This window comes from Talpa occidentalis, unplaced genomic scaffold (genome assembly GCF_014898055.3).
Source record: "Talpa occidentalis isolate TD23 unplaced genomic scaffold, MPIMG_talOcc4v2.1 talOcc4.17, whole genome shotgun sequence".
Classification (NCBI taxonomy): Eukaryota; Metazoa; Chordata; class Mammalia; order Eulipotyphla; family Talpidae; genus Talpa; species Talpa occidentalis.
The window spans coordinates 10,332,202-10,353,189 of NW_023601754.1; the positions used below are offsets into that span (position 1 = coordinate 10,332,202).

At 43.2% G+C, this 20,988-nt stretch overlaps 2 protein-coding genes across 3 annotated transcripts; one reads left to right on the forward strand and one right to left on the reverse strand.

Moving 5' to 3' along the window:
- The first annotated feature begins 4 nt into the window (after nt 1-4).
- On the forward strand, nt 5-12,821 carry TXNL4B (thioredoxin like 4B). Its single transcript, XM_037516038.2, has 4 exons — nt 5-248; nt 3,940-4,104; nt 5,690-5,841; nt 7,678-12,821. The coding sequence occupies exons 2-4, from the start codon at nt 3,973-3,975 to the stop codon at nt 7,841-7,843; spliced, it is 450 nt and encodes a 149-aa protein (XP_037371935.1). The 5' UTR covers nt 5-248; nt 3,940-3,972; the 3' UTR covers nt 7,844-12,821.
- Nucleotides 10,693-19,920, reverse strand: LOC119249025 (haptoglobin-like). Of its 2 annotated transcripts, none has more exons than XM_054696962.1 (5): nt 19,900-19,920; nt 13,666-13,748; nt 13,275-13,376; nt 12,531-12,605; nt 10,693-11,602 (listed from the first exon to the last, which is right to left on the reverse strand). In XM_054696962.1, coding segments are annotated over exons 1-5 (1,041 nt in total). In that variant the 5' UTR covers nt 19,902-19,920; the 3' UTR covers nt 10,693-10,823. The 2 variants fall into 2 exon arrangements, with proteins under 2 accessions (XP_054552937.1, XP_037371936.1); XM_037516039.2 differs by lacking the exon at nt 19,900-19,920 and adding an exon at nt 14,828-14,936.
- Nucleotides 19,921-20,988: the final 1,068 nt, after the last annotated feature.

The window sequence follows — 20,988 nt, forward strand, 5'->3', positions numbered from 1 at the left end:
GCCGGCCATAGCGGGCGGTGACTAGAATAACTTTAGTTTATTGGGTTGCCAAGCGGGTACCGCTGCGCCTAAGCGTTTCCTATTTCCGTTTCCGGCCCCCGAAAGGGTCAGCGGGCGTTGCTAGGCAACTGCCGGTGGCTGCGGGTTTTCAGCGGGAAAAAAGAGCTACTGGCGTCCCTGCTTTCCTGAGGAGACTTCGCAGTTGCGGGCACCCCTGAAGTGGAAGAGAGGAGACCTGTACGAATAAGGTAAGTACCTTCTTCCCTAGCACTTGGGGCTAGGAGTAGCTCAGCTATGGCATTATTCAAAATATGTGTGTATTGGGGGTTCTGGACAAACAAGAACGCGCGCGCCCCTGTAAATAAGTCACTCGTCTGTTCACAGTAGTCTGTTCACAGGCTGAAGTAACCACTTGGTGGTGTTTTGGGATAATTATTTCCAGTTAATTTTCCATGTAAAGTGTGCATGGAGACATGTTTTGGTTTTGGTTTTGGTTTTTGACAGAAGTGGGGGTCACACTTTTTAACTTCTTTCTCTGTCAGAAAAACGTTTCAGTGACAGATGTTCCTCTCCAGCACAGTATTTAGTGGCTGTGAAATAACCCACTGAGGGACTGAACTGTCGTTTCTTTCTCCAATCCCTTGTTGATAGCTATTTAGGTTTTTTTCACCAATATCCTTTGGACATGAATCTTTGTGCACTTGTCTAATTACTCACTAAGAATTAGTGAAAGGGAACTGTTGTCCCAAGAGTATTTCAACTTTCTTTGTAGAAAAGGTTTGCTCCACATTCCAGCAGCGACCGTGAATGCCTGCCTCTTCTCGGCATTGCTGTCACTAGTGTCTAATCTTTGCCAAATTAATAATTTGTAAGTATATCTCTTAATTTACTTTTCTTTGCTTACTAGTAAAGCTTAATTCCCCAAATATATTCCTTTCCCATTGTCCCACTTGTGAATTCTCTGTGGGTGTCCTGTGCCATTTATGGACACTTTCTTAGGTCGGCTCTCAATCTTCCTTTCCTCCTTCCAACATTTATCCAATACCCTCTTCTCCCTGATGAAAGCTTTCTCCTCCTGACTTCCTCCTCTTTGTCGGTAACATGCAGAAGTTGTCATTTGTTTGAATTCTAGTGATGGAACAGAAATCCTCTTTTTGACTTTGCCTTTCCTCAGTAATTTGTTGCACCACTCCTACTTGATGAATCCTTTGTGACAGCGAGCTTCCCTGTTTAAAGTATGAAGTATACTGCTGGAGCAGTTCATTTCCTATGTGAATTTTTATTAATCTATGTCTTAAAATTTGACTTGTCTCAAAAAAAAAAGGAGAAGTCCTTCCTTTTCATAGTGTCAGCCAACTTTGGAACTGAATTCTAAAATATTAAGTATCTCAATAGACACAAAAGTATTGCTCCTGGATCACTGAGTTTCTCAAAAATGAAATTTCATCCAGTCATAAAAACAGGCACTGACGGTAATAGAAGGAACTTTTGACTAGAGATTTGGTCACCTTGTTTGTAAGTCCTTGTTCTTGCAGCTAGAGGTGTTAACTATAACCCAACTGGTCTGAAAAGCAAGGGGTTTGAATTTGGCCCCTTCCATCACAGTATTTTATAATTTGTTTACTCACTCGTGGTTTTCATACACATTTTTCTCTGACCTGTTTGCGCTATGATTAGGTGTACCTTAAGATACATACCAATCTTGGGCCTGCCTGGTGGCGCAAGGGGTTAAGACAGCACAATGAAGCTATCCGCAGCCACTGCAGCACAAGTTCACTCCCGGCCAGGGAGCTACCCACATGGTGCAGCAGACCTCCCTGACTCGCCTGCTGCTCCCGTCAGCAGTGTATTTCAGTAGATCTGCCTGTTCTGCTCCCCACTCTGTCTCTGGTGAATCCTCTCACCTCCCACACCTCTGGCTTGTACACCAGTTCTTGTATGCATAAGTAAATCTTTAAAAAAAAAAAGATATATACCAATTTTTAAGCCAGGACTTAGGGTAATACAAATGTCTATCAGTAAAGAACTGTTTTAAAAGTATGGTATTGCATGCAATGGTCTGCTGCAATGAGAAAGACTGTGGAAGTTTTCTATATGGAGATATGGGAAGAGCTTCATTTGTCAGGTAAAGTACAAAGTGCTGAAGAGTAGGGAAGTATGTGCATTGGACCTCTGTCATTTGTCCCTGCAGATCCACTCTTTCACCCTCTCTAGACTATACTGGGCCAGGAGGCCCACCTGACTCTGCAGCTCCTTGCCCTCTAGATATAGATGGAGTCAGCCAGAAAGTGGGGAGAGGGTTGTCTCCCTTGACTCAGGCTGACCTCTTCTACAGCAGCCCTCTGCACTTAGCTCTCTCCGCCACGCAGTTCTGTAGCCACTCCCTCCCAAGGCTCCTTGAGACCCCAGACGAGCCCCTGTTGTTTGCCTGCCTCAATGGAAGCCTCTTCAAATTGCCAAATGTGAGGATGGCTGTCAACTCTTTTCTGCTAAAATACTGACTAATACAGTAGGCTATCTTTTAGGTTAAAAATAAGAAAAAAAAAAGGGCCTCCCTGGTGGCACAGAGGGTTGAGCGCAGCACTGTGAAGCTGTCCCTAGCCTCTGCAGCATGGGTTTGATTCCCAGCTGGCCAGAGAGATACCCACATGGCGCGGCAGACCTCTCCTGTCTCGCCAGCTGCTCCTCTCAGCACTGTTTTCGGTCCATTTGCCTGTTCTGCTCTCCACTCTGTCTCTGGTGAATTCTCTCACCCTCCCACGCTTCTGGCCTGTACTCCAGTTCTTGTATAAATAAATGAATCTTTTTTAAAAAAGGGGGGGACAAAACATTTGTTGTTACTAGTTTTTTTAATATGTGCCATTCGTACTGGTGTAAGGTGGTATCTCATTGTGGTTTTGATTTGCGTTTCCCTGATTATAAGGGATATTGAACATTTTTTCATATACCTGTTGGCCATTTGCATTTTCTCTTGGGGAAGTGTCTTTTTAGCTCTTCTGCCCATTTTTTGACTGGATTATTTACTTTGTTTTTGTTGTGTCAGCTCTTCGTAGATCTTTGTGATCAGTCTTTTATTGGTTGTATGGGGTGCAAAGGTTTTTTCCTAATCAGTAGGGTTTCTCTTTGTTTTAGTTAATGTCTCTTTTGCTGTACAGAAGCTTTTCAGTTTGATGTAATCCCACCTGTTTATCTTTTCCTTCACTTTCTTTGCTTTGGGGGATGAGTCTTTAAAGATGTTTCTGAGATATATGTCATGTAGTGTTTTATCTATATTTTCTTCTATATATTTTATGGTTTCAGGTCTCATGTTCAGGTCTTTTATTCAGTTTGAGTCATTTTTTGTACATGGTGTAACTATGCACAAATAAGGGATCAAGAAAAAATAATTATAATAAATAAAAAACAAAATTAACAGGCAACTATAAATCAGAGACATTCTGCAGGGGAGGGGGAGAGAGAGGGATCAAAACGGGGGGGCGGGGAGAGCACAGCGTACTATGGTGATGGTGCACGGGTGAATTGGTGGTGGGAATTTTAAAGGTACTACACCTGAGAGGAGGAAGCATACATGTTCCCAAATGAAGAATGATGTAAAATATATATATATATATATATATATATATATATATATATAATTAATTAACTTTTTAAAAGGACAAAACAAAGGAATGCATATTTGTATTTTCTTGTGGCTGCATAAGAAAACTCTGAAAGATGCATAAGAAACTAAGAATAATAATCACCAGGTGTATAGAGAGAAATGGGACAGTGGGAACTGGGCCTGAGGGAGAGTGACTTTACATAGTATACCTTTCTGTAGCTTTCTTTTCAAACCATGTAACTATATTACCTGCTCCAAAATGTTTTTATAGTTTGTTTGTTTTTTTTAATTGGGCTTGTGCTCTTTACCTGTCTTTAAACACTGGGACTTTATTTCAGGACTGACAGTAGTAACATCTGGACTATTGCAAAATGAGCTTCCTGTTACCCAAGCTGACTAGCAAAAAAGAAGTCGACCAGGCGATAAAAAGTACTGCAGAGAAAGTGTTGGTCCTCAGGTTTGGGAGAGATGAGGATCCCGTCTGTATGCAACTAGATGACATTGTAAGTGAATTTATTAAATAAGAAGCTTTTTAAAAAAAAAAACTGTACATTCTCACCTCAACCTCGAACCTGAAAGGGAACAGGCAGGGCCCAGGAGTATATCTGTGCATGTATTAGCACACTTTCAGGCTGATCATGTGCCTGCCGCAGCTGAACCCCCAAACTTTGTGCTCTTTCTGTCCTGTTTGCCCTTCCACATTAGCAGCTGTTGAAACTCCGTTTCATCAACAAGGCCCTGGCACAGCAGAAACATTACTAACAGGCGTCTATGAACATAATCTTACTTGGTGGAATAATGACCGTTACTATCCCAGATAGGGAGATGAGTACCGGGAAGGTCTGGTGACTTCCCCTGGGCACAGAACCACTAAATTGCAGGACTGGGATTGAACTTTGTTTTCTCTGCCAAAATACACTTTTCTAGTGTGCTGCCTCCAGTGTGTGCCTGATGATAATCGCCAATGTCACATCTTCACAAACAGGTGAATAGGGGACAGAGCAGATTTATTCTTGCCTCTCTTTATTGTGGAGAGAGACTTACCCCAACATCCAGGGCTCTTCTACCACTTCTACTGCTGACACCCACTATACCCACTATGTGTATCTAGTGTAAAAGTCATCATTATAATGGCTTAAAAATGAGTGTGTGATGTGTTAACCTTGGAGCAAAGGACCAGGGGCTTATGCCCTCAGCTTTAGAAGAGGGATTATCATAGAGGTCAAGAGCACAGGCTCTGAAGCCAAATGACCTTACTGCTAGCTAGCTGTGTGACCAGGGACTAAGTATGTCCCTGGGCCTCAGTTTCTTCATCTATGAAATGGGAACTAGAATAGCGCATACCTCATAGGAATGTAGTAAAGATCAAGTGAGTTAAGAATTGAAAAGCAGGGCCTCCCCTGGTGGCGCAGGCATTTGAGCTCAGCGCTGAGGCTGTCCGCAGCCTCTGCAGCGCCAGTTCGATCCCAGCCAGGGAGAATCCCACATGGCGAAGCAGACCTCTCCTGTCTCACCCGCTGCTCCCCTCAGTAGTATATTTCGTCAGTCTGCCTGTTCTGTTCCCCACTCTGTCTCTGGTGAATCCTCTCATCCTTCCACACATCTGGCTTGTGTCCGGGTTCTTGTATGAATGAATGAATAGATCTTTTAAAAAAAAAAAAAATTGAAAAGCACTTAGAACAGTTAGCACATAAGTGCCAGACAAGTGTTTGCTATTATAATCATTTCTGGAGCGATTAGAAGGAAAGATTTTGAGGAATTTCAGTATCTGAGGTGTTTTGGGATGTTTTGTTTGTTTGTTTGATTGTTTAAGTGAATGTGGATTTTGTAAATTCATACAAAGTTAAAAAACAAAGGAAGAAATGTACTTTGCACATTTTACCCAGCACCCTCTCTTAACTTTATCAGCAGTGACTCAGATTTTGAATGATAAGGTAACATTGTGTCTTACCTGGAACTCAAAACAGACTAAATTCTTTCCCCAGTTTTTTCAAACAAAATACTACTGTATTATAATAAAAAAAACTTCACAAGAGAAACATTAGCTGCCTTTAATATTGTAATCTACATCTCTTTCTTCATTTGCAGCTTTCTAAGACTTCTTCTGATTTGAGTAAAATGGCTGCTATTTACCTGGTGGATGTGGACAAAACTCCAGTTTATACACACTATTTTGATATCAGTTATATTCCATCAACTGTATTTTTCTTCAACGGGCAGCATATGAAAGTGGATTATGGGTAAGTTCCATTGAGATGAAGCTATTGCCATCTTCAAAGTGACTTTTACCTAAGCAGCTTTAGCACCTCATCTTTTTTTGGCATGTGATTGTGGATCTCATAGTGGTGGTGTTTCCTAGCTGACACATTCTCTAACTTTGGTACAAAATGAGTATTTTTGTATGGTAAAATGGGCGCATTTTAACTTCCTACTTCAGAGTGAAAGAATAGAGTAGTTTGTGAAACACTAACCATCCTTCAGCACAGAAAATAAGAACAGCTTTTATGAAAGTTTCCTGGGAATATTACTTAGAACAAAATATGTCGTTCTTAACTTCTGGGACTGGTTGTTTGCATTTATTTAAAAAAAAAGGGGGTTTTCCATCCAGCAAAATAAGACATGCCTCTCTTTTGCATCTCAGAGAATTTTGAAGTTGTTCTTCAACAAAGTCTGTCAAGAATAGGTAATGTGAAATCTTTCCTCTTTCCGTCCAGTCAGCATCCCAGTACTCAGTATTTACTTTGAACATATCCATAATTCTTATCAGTTCTCACTGTCTTGGGTGTCCACTGTCTAGCTCTGTGTGCAGACTTTGTTATTATCTATTTGAAACTGTACTCAGTGTTATGTGTTTTAAAGCTATCCTGCTAGAATGCAGTCAATGAAAGTATTAATTTGGTACAGCCTTTTCAGAGGACAGTGTGACACTACATAGCACCTTAAAAGTGTGTGAAATTTTTAACCCAGTATTTTTGAAGATTTTGTCTGAAGGAAAATAATTATGAAAGCTGGCAATATTGACTGCATGCAGGTTCATGCCACCATTGTTTAGAAAGCAAAATACTACAGAGCGATACTAGATATCAACCTAATGTGATATTGTAGATACAGGGTTTTTTTAAAAGATTTATTTATTTATACATACAAGAATTGGTGTACAGGCCAGAGTTGTAGGAGTGAGAGGATTCACCAGAGACAGAGTGGGGAACAGAACAGGCAGACTGACTGAAATACACTGCTGAGGGGAGCAGCGGGCAAGTCAGGAGAGGTCTGCTGCACCATGTGGGTTGCTCCCTGGCCGGCCAGGGGATCGAACTCGTGCTGCAGTGACTGCAGATTGCTTCATAGGTTGTGTCTTAACCCCTTGCACCACCAGGGAGGCCCGCGTAGATGCAGGTTTTAATGCAGGAAAGAAACATGTTATAGTCAGTTTGAAAAAGCACATTCCGAAGAAACTTGCATTATGATTTACATTATTGTGCAAAGAGGAATAAACATGGACAGAAGATTGGAAGGATATACACCAATATGTGACCTCTGGCCTAACAAGTTTTTCTTCTTAAAAAAAGTCTACAATAAGTATATTTAATGTTTGAAATATAAAAATTAAAGTAAATTTTAATACCACTCAAAATTACGAATGACTAGAACTCAGAGAGGACGACTAGTTAATGGGCTGAGTGCAGCACCTAGCCAAAAACAAGTAAAGAAACTATGTCCACATCAATACCCAGGGGATTCTATTTAGTCATGACTTGAGATGTTATTAAAATAGACAGCGACGTATGCCCCAGTGGCCTACTGGATAAGGCATTGGCCTCCTAAAATAGACTGTGATGCAGAAGCTTTTCACAGGTGGGGCTTATCTGCTTTCCCAGCAGCCATAGCGCTGGTTTCAGTGGTACATGAAATGGCCCTGTAATCACAAACGGAGAAATCAGTATCAGGCGTTATGTCTGAATCTCCCCAATAGGAAGAAAGTAACCGACCTACTACTCATTTACTTCTCCAGAAGCTCTTCAGCAAGTAATTGTTAAAAATTCTGAGAGAAATTGTTTCTCTTCTGTGCTATCTAGGTCTCCAGATCACACTAAATTTGTGGGAAGTTTCAAAACCAAACAAGACTTCATAGATTTGATCGAAGTGATTTACCGAGGGGCAATGCGGGGCAAGCTTATTGTGCAAAGTCCTATTGACCCCAAGAATATTCCCAAATATGACCTTCTCTATCAAGACATCTAACACATTAACTACTGTCCGAGTTGAAGAGAAAGACACATCTGGAAACAGTGCCCAAATCTAGCTGTGCTGCTGGGCTGGAGTCCTTCACCGTGTCCCAACACAGAAAACGCCGGCCCCCCCAAAAAAGACCTGGGATGCCTGCCTGGCTTCTCCCTGCTGTCCTCCAAGCAGCCACGGCCAGTTTCTACAGCATCATTTCCTGTAACTCTATGCTGTGCTTGTTTTTATTCCTTAAGATAATAGACTCTTCCTAAATGTTGGCTAACAGAGACTGATTTAACGATCTTCATTTGATATGCAAGTTGAAAGAAAAGAAGCAAATTCCTGAAAGAGTAAAAACGTGTCCCTCCCCTCACTGTTCTCTCTCTCTCTCTCTCTCTCTCTCTCTCTCTCTCTCTCTCTCTCTTTCCCTCTCTCTCCCCCCCCCCACCATTACCCTCACCAGTTCCTCCACTCACATTTATATTCTGCCCGTTCACTTGTCTTCAGTCCTTTTGACCCCAGTTCTTGGAGTAAATTAATTCACTATTGATAGTAGAAAAGTTTTTATTTTGGAGCGTTTCTAACTTTGACCTCTAAAAGAGTATCCTGGTTTGCTCGTTTTACTAGTTTTTATGTTAGTAAATTGCCAAAGAACTTGAACTTCTTACGTCCAATTTTACCTAAACAAAGAATTCACAACCTTTACTGAGAAGGTGCAGACCTCTCCCAGGAGTCAGAGTTCCACCTCTTCCTGCGGCAGAAAAATAGACTTCAAGGACTCAAGACTGGCAGGAGATAGCGGAATAGGTAGAAAGAAAGATCATCTTTGTGGGATTTTCTCATGAAGAATTCTCTTTCATTCTCTTTCACAACCTGCCACCACTTAGGTAAGTTACTGCTCCTCTCAAAACCTCATGGGGCTATTGGCTCTGACTTTCTGGAATGGGAGAGTAGATGCAAAGCCAGAGGGCAGTGGGCCAGGCAGCATGTGACCTGCGAGGCAGCTCTCGGCCTCCTTGCCTGTTCAGGGCCAGTCCATCTCCTTTGGTACTTCCTTTCCCAGCCTTTTCTGCCAGGAGAAATGTTCCTGACTAATGTGGCATAGGAGGGAGGTGGCTGGACATTTTTGTGTCCTTCACTGATAGACAGAGAGAGCCACTCCAGGAATAAGTCAAAACAAAACCGTTCCACCACCACCTTCATAGTCTCCTGTCCCCCTCCCACTTGTACGGCAAGCATGATGCATGGAACTTCAGCAGCCATCCTGGCACCGTGAGGCCACCAGCACTGGCGTGAAAAAGGAATATGCTGAGAAGAACCAGAAAAGCCTTGGTCCCCAGTGATGTTACTGAGCTCCTGAGTGAAATGTAGACCTGCCTCCCAGACTTGCACAAAAGAAGGAAACGTCTTTGGTGCCTGTCACTGTTAGTTGGATTTTCTGTCAATGCCTGAGTCATTCAGTATTTGATGTGTGGCAAGAACTCATACCAGCAAACACTCAGAACTCTCATGCATAACATTGTCACATCTTCAGTCCTCCTTGGGACCTCTGGGAATCCTTGTCTGAATTCCTGGCTTATGTTTCTGTCCCATTTTAGCTTCCTTCTCTTCCACATGTGTTTGCTGAGTATACACTGTCTGCCCCATCCTATGCTGCATGTTGCACAAAGACAGTAGATTCCTGCACGGGAAATAGGCTTGTCAGAAGAGGCAGCACCTGAACTCCAGGAGAGTAAGAGCTACTTGTGCCAAAGGGGAAGGGCCTCTCACTAGAGGGCCTGGGCCTTGTGTGTGTGGTGGCTCTGGGAGGGTAGGGGAGGTGGCCAGGCTGGAGATGGCAAGGAAAGCTACCTAAACTCAAGGGAGAAGAGAGCAGGAGGTGCTGCTGAGAGGAAGGCAGAGAGGATAAGTGAATTGAGAAAATGCCAGAGATTTTCTCATGTTCTTCCTGACATGGTGACCAATGCCACATAATACCATTAGATAATTCTTCAAGAAAACTGGGGTGGTTTTTTCTTCAGGAAATCTTTGTGCACAAGTAGGTGCGTCTGTGAAGGGTCAGTGTATTGATGGCTTCTAGCAGGACAGTAGTTAGAAGAGCTTCCTGTTTACAAGGGTTCTGGAGTCTTTCTTCTGAGTGACACTTAAAAGCAAGACCCTTATCTTTATGAAGAAGATAGCTTGGGCAGCTTGTTTGACTCCTGGTAAAAGGTAGCTTTCTCCCAAGTAGGAAAAGCAGCCCATGCAAGGAAGAAACTTCTACCTCTTTTCCACATCCCAGAATGTTAGGGCTGCGGGGGGCTGCAGAGATGGCCTGCTTTAGCCCTCATAGAAGAGACCAGGGGATGGTGGGCAGAGAGCAAAGATCCTAGGCAGGCCTGTGTGGCCACGCTCTGAGTCAGAGCTAGCCTATGTCACCACCTTGCTTTCCTTTCTGAAGCGCTGGTGTGTTGGAAGACTGTCTGCCACACACTTGTTTGCATACCACTCTGACTACCATCTTCCTTATCAGGGCATCCTTCCTCCCACTTTACTTCAAGGAGGCGAAAGGACTCAGGAAAAGGTTCAGGGTTTGTATTCAGGCAGACATTGGCTCAAGGGTCAGCATTGCTATCAGTTAGCTGTGTGACCTTCAGCAGAGTCTCTACACTCATCCGTAAACAAAGATAACAGTGGCCTTTCTGAGGTGAGCTCTTAGTCAGCGAGCAAGTCCCCACTGCACAACAGTTTGTATCACCTATAGGGGGTGGGGGGTTCTGTAGGCATGGTGTTTTCTGCCACACCCCGGGGCTGCTGTAATGTAAAGGTGAGACTAGAAAAGACGCAAGACTAAAAACAGCACAGAAATGAAGCTAAATAACCTCTTTATTAATTGACTCAGCAGTGCAGGACAGGGGCCCACCAGCTCCATTCTACTTTATCCCCTCATCCACTTTACTCCCATCCAGTTTGCCCTCCATCCAGAGCTAAATCTTAAGTGCTCCCAGCCAGCCTTGCACTAGTTGTCAGCCATGGTTTTCTGAACCCAGTCCAAGATGGAGGACACCTTCACATACACGCCATACTCCGCCACGGTACAGCTCTTGTCAAAACTTAGGATGCCAGCTGCATACCAGGTGTCCTGATCCACGTCGTGAACGGCGAAGGCACTGCCAGCATCGCCATAGCAGGTGTCTTCCTGATACCTGGAAAAGCCAGCACAGAAGGTGTGCTCATTCAGTGTGGGCTGCACCTTCACAGGGCTCTTCGGTGTCTTCTTTTCGGGCACCGTGCTGCCCTCATAGTGCTCCACACACTTGTCTTGGTCAGCCACTGGCAGCATGACGTACTTCAGAAACTGAGTGAAATTGAAGTTGGAATTCCGCCCCCAGCCAGACACGTAGCCCACACGCCCCACTTCTGCGTAGTCTTTGGAAGGCAGGCAGATGGGCATCACTTTCTCTGTGATGGGTACCTTCTGTCTAAGTTTAATGAGCCCAATGTCCACGCTGGAGATGTCAGGGTGGAAAACCACCTTCTCAATCTCCACGAGCTGATTTTTCCCCAAGTAGAGTTTTAAAGTTGGGGCGATCTCTTCTACTTTTGCATCCTTCGTGTGACCCAGGAAGAGATTTTTAGCTGTGGTCAGCAGCCATTGTTCGCTGATCAGTGTGGCCCCCGAAGTGAGATTATGGTGGGAGATCATCTTAGCCTGCCAGGGGAAGCTGCCTTTGGCGTCCAGAGATCCACCTATGATCCGTTGCAGCTGAGTCGCTGGATACTTAGGCTTCCCACACACTGTCCAAGAAAGCAGAAAGTCAGGCTCAGAAATGACAGTCTCCTGATCTGGAAAAGAGGCTGAGAGCATAGACCGGTGGAGTCTACACTCTTCATCATTTCACTGATGCAGAGCTAGAGAGACCCTGTCCTGAGTCCCTACCCCCTATTCCTCTCATTTTCACCATTTGCACTTTTAAATGATTGCCTTTTTAAATTGTTTACATCACTAAGATCTATTTCCTGCTTTTCTAACTCATTAAAAAAAATCAAGATTTTAAAACCTTAGCAGATGGACATTCTATGTGTTTAACACAACAAAGAACTGAAATTCACTGTAAAGGCACAGAGTTATAGAAACTCAATCTGAACAAAAAACATTTTCTAAATAGAGGGATCCGCAGCAGCAGCAGCGGCTCTGCCTCAGGTGTCTGAGCCCTCACGACAGATCAGGACAGGATGGCAGTTCCACGTCACTGAAGCAGTCCTGTTGTCCCAGGAGGGGAAGGCGAAGGTCACAGCTCTTCCTAATGACAGGACACAGCACACATGTTCACACCTTCCCGGCCTCCTGTGTCATACTGCCACGGGTATGTTTTGTCATGCCCTCCCTTGCCACCTTCTTCCTGATTCTTGCTTCGCCTTGGCCCTGGACTCTAGGCAGGCTGTCTGGGCGCAGGGTCTCCTGGCCCTCTCAGGGCAGCATCTACAGTTGATTGAGTTAATGCCCCTCAGGCCCACACGACCACAAGCTTCAGTGAACATCATCAGGGTCATCATCGAACAGCTCAATTCCCCACCCAGCCATCTGGGTTCTCCCCAGCCCCTTCCTTGGCTCTCATGTGCTCACGGCCACGCAGGAAGGATGGCTCTCTGGATAGTCCACTGAGGTGCATGCTCACTCTGCCCTCGCCACCCACCCTGCTGCCCAGTGCCACAGGCTTCCTACCTGCTTCACATTCAGGAAGCTTCTCTCCAAGGGCCTTATTGACCCACTGCTTCTCGCTGTTTAAGGCGTACACTCCTGAAACAAAGGGCAAGAAACTGAATCTGGACCAGCATGGGGAGAAAAGGAACTGAAAAAGAAGACTCAGAAGGGAAAGGAGAGAAGGAAGGGAAAGAGGTTGGAGGGGAGGGGCGCTCTATCCTGGAAGCCTAGAGCTGGGGGTACCAGCGCAGTCCAGCAGCATGGAACAGTGACCACAGCAGGCATACACGGTGGGGATCGGCTCAAATCCTGACTCTCCCTCTCACAGACTCTCTGATCTTAGCCAAGCTTCTCAGTCTCGGTCTCTCCAGGCTTCATGGAAATAATAGTATCTGTTCAGAGGGTGTTGTGAGGACTAGGTGAGCACGTGAGGGTGAAGCCCTTAGTGCCAGCACTAGGAAAGGCTGCCTGGCCTCATCTCCATCCCTTGTTCCTTGGCCACACCTCCTCTTTTGCAGCCAGCTAGATGGGGTTCTCACTCTGACATGGGTCAGCTGCGTGAAGAATGCATCCCCTCCTCTTAACAAAAGAGAAAACTTAAAGCTGAGGAAAGTTAGTTGTTCAAAAGGCCACAACTCCTGGTGACAAAATTCTCATGATTGTCTACAACTCCAAGAGCAGGTGCGCTTCCTGGCCAGTCGCCCACTCCATTCATGTGCGCATACAGGCTGTCAGCAAGCCCCCCCCCCCACCCCCGGCTCTTACCGTCACCCTCAGTGCGCAGTCTGTAGTAGGGCTTACACCCATAGCGAACCAAGTGCTCCACGTAGCCATTTGCAATCTCAGGGGGCTTTGGGCAGCTGTCATCTGTGAAGAAATAGAGCAAAATGAGAAATTGCTCCCAGAGACTCATGAAAAGTCAAATGAGAGGAAGCCACTCTGTAGGTCAATCTCCTTCTACCCACAAATGGAAGCCGAAGGGAGGACCATCACCCCTCGTCTCTGGCTGGCTCCCCAGTGCCCCTCATGGCACTGAAAGACCAGAGACTAGTGATGAGAAGGGACAACTGGATCTTCCCAGAGAGGGGCAGGGTGGGTCAAGATGGGACACAACAGCGCTGAGATGTGCTGTTCCTGCCCACGCCCACAGGCCTACCTGCCGTATCTGTGACCTCATTGCCAACGTTTGCTGCAAAGAGCTGCCCGCAGAGCAAGAGGGCGACCACAGCTCCCAGCACCCTGCAGAGAGGAGACAGGAAGGAGTGCACAAGTGATGCCCTGCTTCATTACACACACACACCGTACACATATCACACCATGCACACTACAGCACACATGCTCCCCCCGCCAGTAGGGAAAGAAGTTAGATACATGCAAGAACTAGGACCAAGAAGTTGCCCCCCACCCACCCACATCCATATTTACAGCTTCCCATTATACCCAAGTTCCAGCAAGTTCTATATAGCCAGGAATTCAAAAGAAGCTTCAGAGAGGAAGCACCAAGTTCGGAAGGCACATAGGTGTGGGGCCTCAATTTCTGGCAGCATTCAGGGGACCATTACATTGGTAATAGCATGTGACCTTTCAGCAGAGAATGCTCCCTCGGGCACCTCTAAGGAAGGTGCCAGGCTACAAGGATACTTTTTAAAATGTGGCTAGAATAAAGATGGGAATGTAATATTAATCATGCTATTCTCCCCCATAAGAAGGGAATCTTCCATAAGAAGCTTTTGAAATACATAATTGAAAACAATTATATGGTTCTTTCTATTGTATGATCATTTGCCTTCAGGAAATGATACCTCAATTCTGAAAATGCTAGATGATGACTGAGGAGATAACAGATCCGAAAGCGTGACCCCATGTGGATGTGACACTTGCCAGGCCACCATCTCGTGACCAAAGTCAACAATTCAAAGATTGCTTGTTACATTGCTATTCTTGTTACATTGCTATTCTTGTCATTTCAACAAAAATTCATTTTATTTTGATGAAGAATAATCTGCTAGTAAATATCTTTCAAATGTCGGGAAGCCTGTCTTGGATGCTGCTAGAAAACTTCAAAACCTCAAGGAAAGAGAATGTTCTTAGAGTGAGTCATATCTCCTGAGAAAGATACCTCTGTCTGAAAGCCTTATCTTTTATGGACATAGAAAAGCATAGGATTGAACTCACTAAACACTTCCATTCACTGTTGTTTAGCCATTTGCCATATTTATTTAATTTGCAACTCTTCTATGGGCTTCTATAAAAGATGACAGCAAAGAGGGATGAGATCAGCCAGAGGAAAGCAGGGAGCAGCAGAGCTGTGGACTCACCTCATCTTTGGTTTGTCCTCTCTCTGGAAGAGCAGTGCTGTGGAGGCACCTGCTAATGCTTTTATGCCTGCATGTCTCACCCCACCCCTTTCTTGATTTTGTAATTCTTGTCACTACACAACTGTGGCCTTGTTAAGGTCACTTGCCTTTTCCAGTAACCGAGCCACAAATATGTCTGTGAAGAGTGGAACCCTTGCTTCATGCTTGAGTTTCCCCTGGTGTTCTTTTACAAGCCCCAGAGAAACCTGGCAGCATTATAGACCTGTGCAGCTGCCAAAGTGTTTCCCGAAACTAGCCACTGTCCAGGGCTGGGGGAGTTACCATCAGTCTGTGTCTCTTTGTTTTGGAACCTTTTCAGCATTGATGAAAGCTCTTAGGGTTATTTCAACCCCCTTTGGACACCCCTGCAAGCTGGTTGAAATAGGGCTCTAAAGAAAGCATTTCCTTTTCACAATTGTGCCCACAATGTGTTGGCATCTCCCTGTTGCATAAAGCTTTCCAACCTGAAATCAGTAAGACATGTTTACTTGTGTCTTCTCTGATTGCTCTTTGCAAAAAATCACAGAAATTGGTTAAAGCTACAGTGTGAACTGATGTATACCAAACTCAGTGGCATAGATTTCAAGGTTCTACAGTATAGAAGTTATTTCAAATAGGCAGATGGGAAAAATCAACATGCTTCAGTCAAATATCTACATCTATGTATTTAATAGCACGTGCTATTCACCTGAAATTTAATAGCAACTCAATAGGAGGTTGCTTTTTTCATTAAAAGTAGTTCAGTGGGCCTCCCTGGTGGCGCAGCGGTTGAGCGCTGGGTTGTGAAGCTGCCCACAGCCTCTGCAGCGCCAGTTTGATCCCCGGCTGCTCCCCAGCCACCAGAGGAGGGTCCCACCTGGCGCGCAGACCTCTCCTGCCGCCCGCTGCTCCCCTCAGCAGTGTACTTCGGTCCGTCTGCCTGCTCTGCTCCCCACTCTGGCTCTGGTGAATTCTCTCACCCTCCCGCGCTTCTGACTGTACCCAGTGCTTGTATAAATAAGTAAATAAATTAAATAAATAAATAAATAAATCTTTAAAAAAAAAAGTAGTTCAGTGATTCAAGAGTGCATAAAATAATCATGTTGGATCACTTGTAATGGGGGAAATGCAAACCAAAACTACAGTGAGATACCATCTTACACCTCACATCTCAATATGTGAGAATGGCACATACTAAAAACACTAGCTACAACAAATGTTGGCAAGGATGTGGAGAAAAAGGAACTCTCCTGCACTGCTCGTGGGAGTGCAAACTGGTCCAACCACTATGGAAAGCTGTGTGGAGGTTCCTCAACTTGCTAAAGATGGAGCTTCCATATGATCCAGCAATTCCACTCCTAGGTTTTTATCCAAAGAATACAGAAACATTAATTCAAAAGGATACCTGCACCCATATGTTTATTGCAGCACTATTTACAATAGCTAAGCTTTGGAAACAACCCAAATGCCAAAAAAATAGATGACTGGATCAAGAAGATGTGGTACATATACACCGTGGAATATTATTCAGCAATTAAAAAAAGATAAACTCATGCAATTTGCAGCAACATGAATGCAGCTGAAAGGGATCATTTTCTTTCTAAGCCAGAAAGAAAAAGAAAAATACCGGATGGTCTCACTTATAGCAGGAATTTAGAAAACCTAAATAAGGGACCAGGAAAAAGATGAATATAATAAAGTAAAAATCAAAATCAACAAGCAACTATAAACCAGGGACACACTATGGGGCGGGGGAGGAGGGAGTAGGATCAAAACAAGGTGGGTGGGGGCCTCCCCCATGGCACAGTGTTGAGCGCTGGGCTGAGAAGCTGCCTGCAGCCTCTGCAGCACCAGGGCTCGATCCCCTGCCACCGGTGAGAGTCCCACATGGAGCGCAGACCTCCCCTGCCACTCCCGCTGCTCCCTTCAGCAGTGTAGTTGTCAGTCTGCCTGTTCTGCTACCTGCTCTGGTTCTGGTGAATTCTCTCACCCTCCTGCGCTTCTGACTGTACCCAGTGCTTGTATAAATAAATAAATCTTTAAAAAAAAGGGGGGGATTTCATGGGAACGATAACCAAGATGAAAATGCATACATTGTGCAAATATGAAAAATAAATGTAAAAATATATATAAAATAAAAATTAAAAACTTGTGTTAGAATTTAATGGTGGCATTGATGTAGTAGCAAAATAACTGGAAACAACACACATGTGCATTATTATGAAAATGGGTAAATGATGTGTGGTATATTCACATGATGGAATATTAGAAAACTGTGAAAATGGATGCACTCTGATGAAAGAACCTGGATGATATATAAACATCATTTTGAGGGGCCTCCCTGGTGGCACAAGGGGTTAAGCACTGCACTATGAAGCTATCCGCAGCCACTGCAGCACGAGTTCAATCCCCGGCCAGGGAGCTACCCACATGGCACAGCAGACCTCTCCTGTCTCGCCCGCTGCTCCCCTCAGCAGTGTGTTTCAGTCAGTCTGCCTGTTCTGTTCCCCACTCTGTCTCTGGTGAATCCTCTCACCTCCCAAACCTCTGGCCTGTACCCCAGCTCTTGTATGCATAAATAAATAAATCTTTAAAAAAATAAACATAATTTTGAAAGAAAGCTGTTAAATTCCAGAAGATACTTTCAGGATGATCACATTTTATAGAGCTCAAAAATCAAGCAAAGCTTGGCAAGGGATTCTTAGCTATGACACCAAAATCACAAACAACAAAAGAAAAACATAAGATGGTCTTCATTAAAATAAAAAAAATTTGTTCAAAAGACAAGATCAGGAAAGTAAAGACAATCACCCTAAGAATGGGAGAAAATATCTCCAAATCATGTCTGATGAGGAGTTTAATAACCACAATATATAAGGAATCCCCACAAGAATAACAAAAGGACACACCAATTAAAATGTGAGCAATGATTGGAATGATGTTTTTCCAAAGGAGATACACAAATGATCAATAAGTACTGGAAAATGTCACTAGGAATAATCAAATCAAAACCACAGGAGACCACCTCACACCTACTAGGATGGCTACAAATGAAAGGAACTACATACCTCACTGTGGGGGATGTAACATGGTATCATATCTGTGGGAAACACTTACTATAGAATTGCTATGTCCAGCCATTCCACTTGTAGCTGTAGACCCCAACACTTGAAAACAGGGATTCAAACAGCCACTTTACACCATTATTCATGCAGCATTATTTACAATAGCCAACAAGTAGAAAGAGTCCAACTATCATCAATAGATGAATAGATAAACAACATGCTGTATTATCCATGAGCAATGGAATATTTTTCACTTTAACTGCTGAAAACATCATACTAAATGAAAGCAACCAGACACCAAAAGACAAATATTGTGTAATTCCACTTACAGAAAATAGCTAGAGAGGACAAATTCCTAGAGCCAAAGTAGATTAGAGTTAACCAGGAGCTGGGGAATGGGGAGGGAGGAAGAGGCTATTGTGTAGTGGATGTAGTTTCTGTTTGGGGGCGTTGAAAAAATTTTGGAAACTGGTGATGCTTGTACAATGTTGGAGTGCAATTCATGCCCACTGAATTTTATGTTACCTGCATTTTTACCAAAAAAAAAAAAATTTCAATGAAAAGAAAGTAAAGTTCATTTCCTTGAAGCCAAAAAACTTTTTAAAGCAGGCAAAACAATTACGGCATGGGCACAGACACCAACAAGACAGGTAAAGCCCAGGCCCCTCCTTCCAGAGTTGCAGATGGACAAGTCTGAGCAGGTCTGAAGATCTGCATTTTATTTTGTTTTATTTTGTTTAAAGATTTATTTATTTATGCATACAGGAGCTGGGATGTAGGCCAGAGGTGTCGGGTGGGGGAATAAAGGATTCACCCGAGACAGAGTGGGGAACAGAACAGGAAGATTGACTGAAGTATGCTGCTGAGGGGAGGAGCTGGGGAGACAGGAGAGGTCTCCTGCACCATGTGAGTAGCTCCCTGGCCAGGGATTGAACTTGTGCTGCAGTGGCTGCAGATAGCTTCTTAGTGCTGCATCTTTATCCCTTGAGCCACCAGGGAGGCTCCAGATCTGCATTTTAACTGAGTGTAACCTCTGCCAACCCTATGAGCACCTACAGTGCAACTAATCTCACTTTTTTAAAAAATTAAAATGTTACATTATATATAACAGAACATTTCCGTGTGCATCACTGAAAATCAGCTTCTCTGTATACTGCATTAAGCTCACCAATCTAATCCATTTCTCCCCTCCACCACACAGTTCACCACTTTTACCCGGTTTACCCATCACTCTTCCCTTTTGGTGACCATGAATTGGTCTTAACAGTTAAAAGTTTGTTTTCATTTTATTTAATTCATCTGCTTATTTTTTCTATATATTACATATGAATGAAATCAAATGGTGTTTGTCTTTCTTGTCTGATTTATTTCACTATATGAATCTTTAATATTCATAACATCTGAGTAATCAGCACTCAGATCAAGATATTGAATATTTATAGCATCCCAAAAGACTGCTTTGGGTATCTTCCAGTCAGTACCCCACTCCCAAAAAGTAACTGCTGCAATTCTTGAATTTCTTATAAATAGAATCAAATAGTGGTCACTTATTATTCCTGGCTTCTCTTGTCTGTGAGAATCAGCCCTGTTGTCACATTAGTTTACATGTTTATCGCTGAGGAATATTTCATTGGATGAATGAACCACAGTTGATTTACCCATTCTCCTGCTTATTGATGTTTCAATTGATTTCAACTTGGAGGTTTTATAAATAAAGCTGCTGTGACCATTCTTGCTGTGAACATGTCTTTTGATGGATCTATGTGCCCATTTCTCTTGGATAAATTACCTTGTTGTGTCATAGAGTAGGCATATGTTTAGCTCTAATAGATACTGCCAAACAGTTCAGCATATACTCCCACCAGCAATATATCAAACTTCCATTTGCTCTTTGCAAACACACTTTAGTCATTCTGGTGTACATGCAATAAAATTTAATAATGGCTTCAATTTGCATTTCCTGGATATTGAATGATGAAGAACACTTACATGTTCTTGTCACTCCGAGAGATATCCTATGAACTGTCTTTTCCTGGTTGATTTGTAGGAATTTTTTTCAGATATTTTGAACACTAGTGTTTTTTGTTAGATGTATGTTCTGTCAACATTGTCTCCCATCCCGTGGCTTGTCTTTTCACGCTCTTCATCATGCATTTTGATAAACAAAAGTACAGAAGTTCTTAATGTTAATAAGTCCTAATTTATCAGTTTTTTTTTCAATTTTATGGTTAATGCTTTTGTGTGTCTGATTAGGAAATCTTTGCCAACAAGGTCATGACAATATTCCCCTATGTTTTATTCTGAAGTTTGTTGTTTAACTTAATTTCCTATCTAGATCTGAATGTGAAGTGAATGTTTGTGTACGATTTGAGATAAACGTTCAAGTAAAATTTTCCCGTATCATTTATAATTCATGCATTTAAAACTACACATACAACTGATTCAATGTCATTTACTAAAATTATCATCCTTTGCCCCATTATAGTACTATCTTTGTTAGAAATTAAGTGATCACATGTGTGTTGGTCTCTCTGTGTTCCCTATTCAGTTCTGTGAGCCTGTTTGTTTAATCTTGGGCCAGTGCTACTCTGTCTTAACAAGGAACTTTATAGTAAAGCTTGCTATCTGGTATTGTAAGTGTTCTAACTTCATTCTTCTTCAAGATTATTTTGAAACTTCTAGGTCCCTTACATTTCACCAAAATTTCAGAATCAGCTTTTAGTTTTCACAAAATGTCCTGCTGATCAGTTTGGGGAGAATTAGCAATATCGAGTCTTCCCTTCCATTAACATGGTATAGATCTTCACTTATTTAGATTATCTTTCATTTCCATGCTTTGTGCTGCTTCTTCTATTTGGGCCTCTTAAAGTAGAAACTGTTATCAGCTTTAACTTTTTATTTCTAATACATGCATTTAAAACTATAAAAGAAGGTATATTCATTTATCAAATATTTATCGAGTGTCTGCAAAGTGCCTTGGTGTTTTAGGTGCTGAAGCTATAACAGATTTAGACAAAATCCATGGTCTCCTGGAGCTGACCTAATGGAAAGGTCTCAGTTGAGATGGAGGAGCACACC

What these genes read in the sequence shown, in the direction of transcription:
- TXNL4B (XM_037516038.2), top strand. Translation starts at nt 3,973, where the DNA reads ATGAGCTTCCTGTTACCCAAGCTGACTAGCAAAAAAGAAGTCGACCAG. An exon ending in GTATGCAACTAGATGACATT is followed by an intron (nt 4,105 to 5,689) that starts GTAAGTGAATTT and finishes CTTCATTTGCAG; the next exon opens with CTTTCTAAGACTTCTTCTGA. An exon ending in CATATGAAAGTGGATTATGG is followed by an intron (nt 5,842 to 7,677) that starts GTAAGTTCCATT and finishes TGTGCTATCTAG; the next exon opens with GTCTCCAGATCACACTAAAT.
- LOC119249025 (XM_037516039.2), bottom strand. An exon ending in ACTGCGCACTGAGGGTGACG is followed by an intron (nt 12,606 to 13,274) that starts GTAAGAGCCGGG and finishes CCTTTGTTTCAG; the next exon opens with GAGTGTACGCCTTAAACAGC. An exon ending in GCTTCCTGAATGTGAAGCAG is followed by an intron (nt 11,603 to 12,530) that starts GTAGGAAGCCTG and finishes TTTCTTGGACAG; the next exon opens with TGTGTGGGAAGCCTAAGTAT.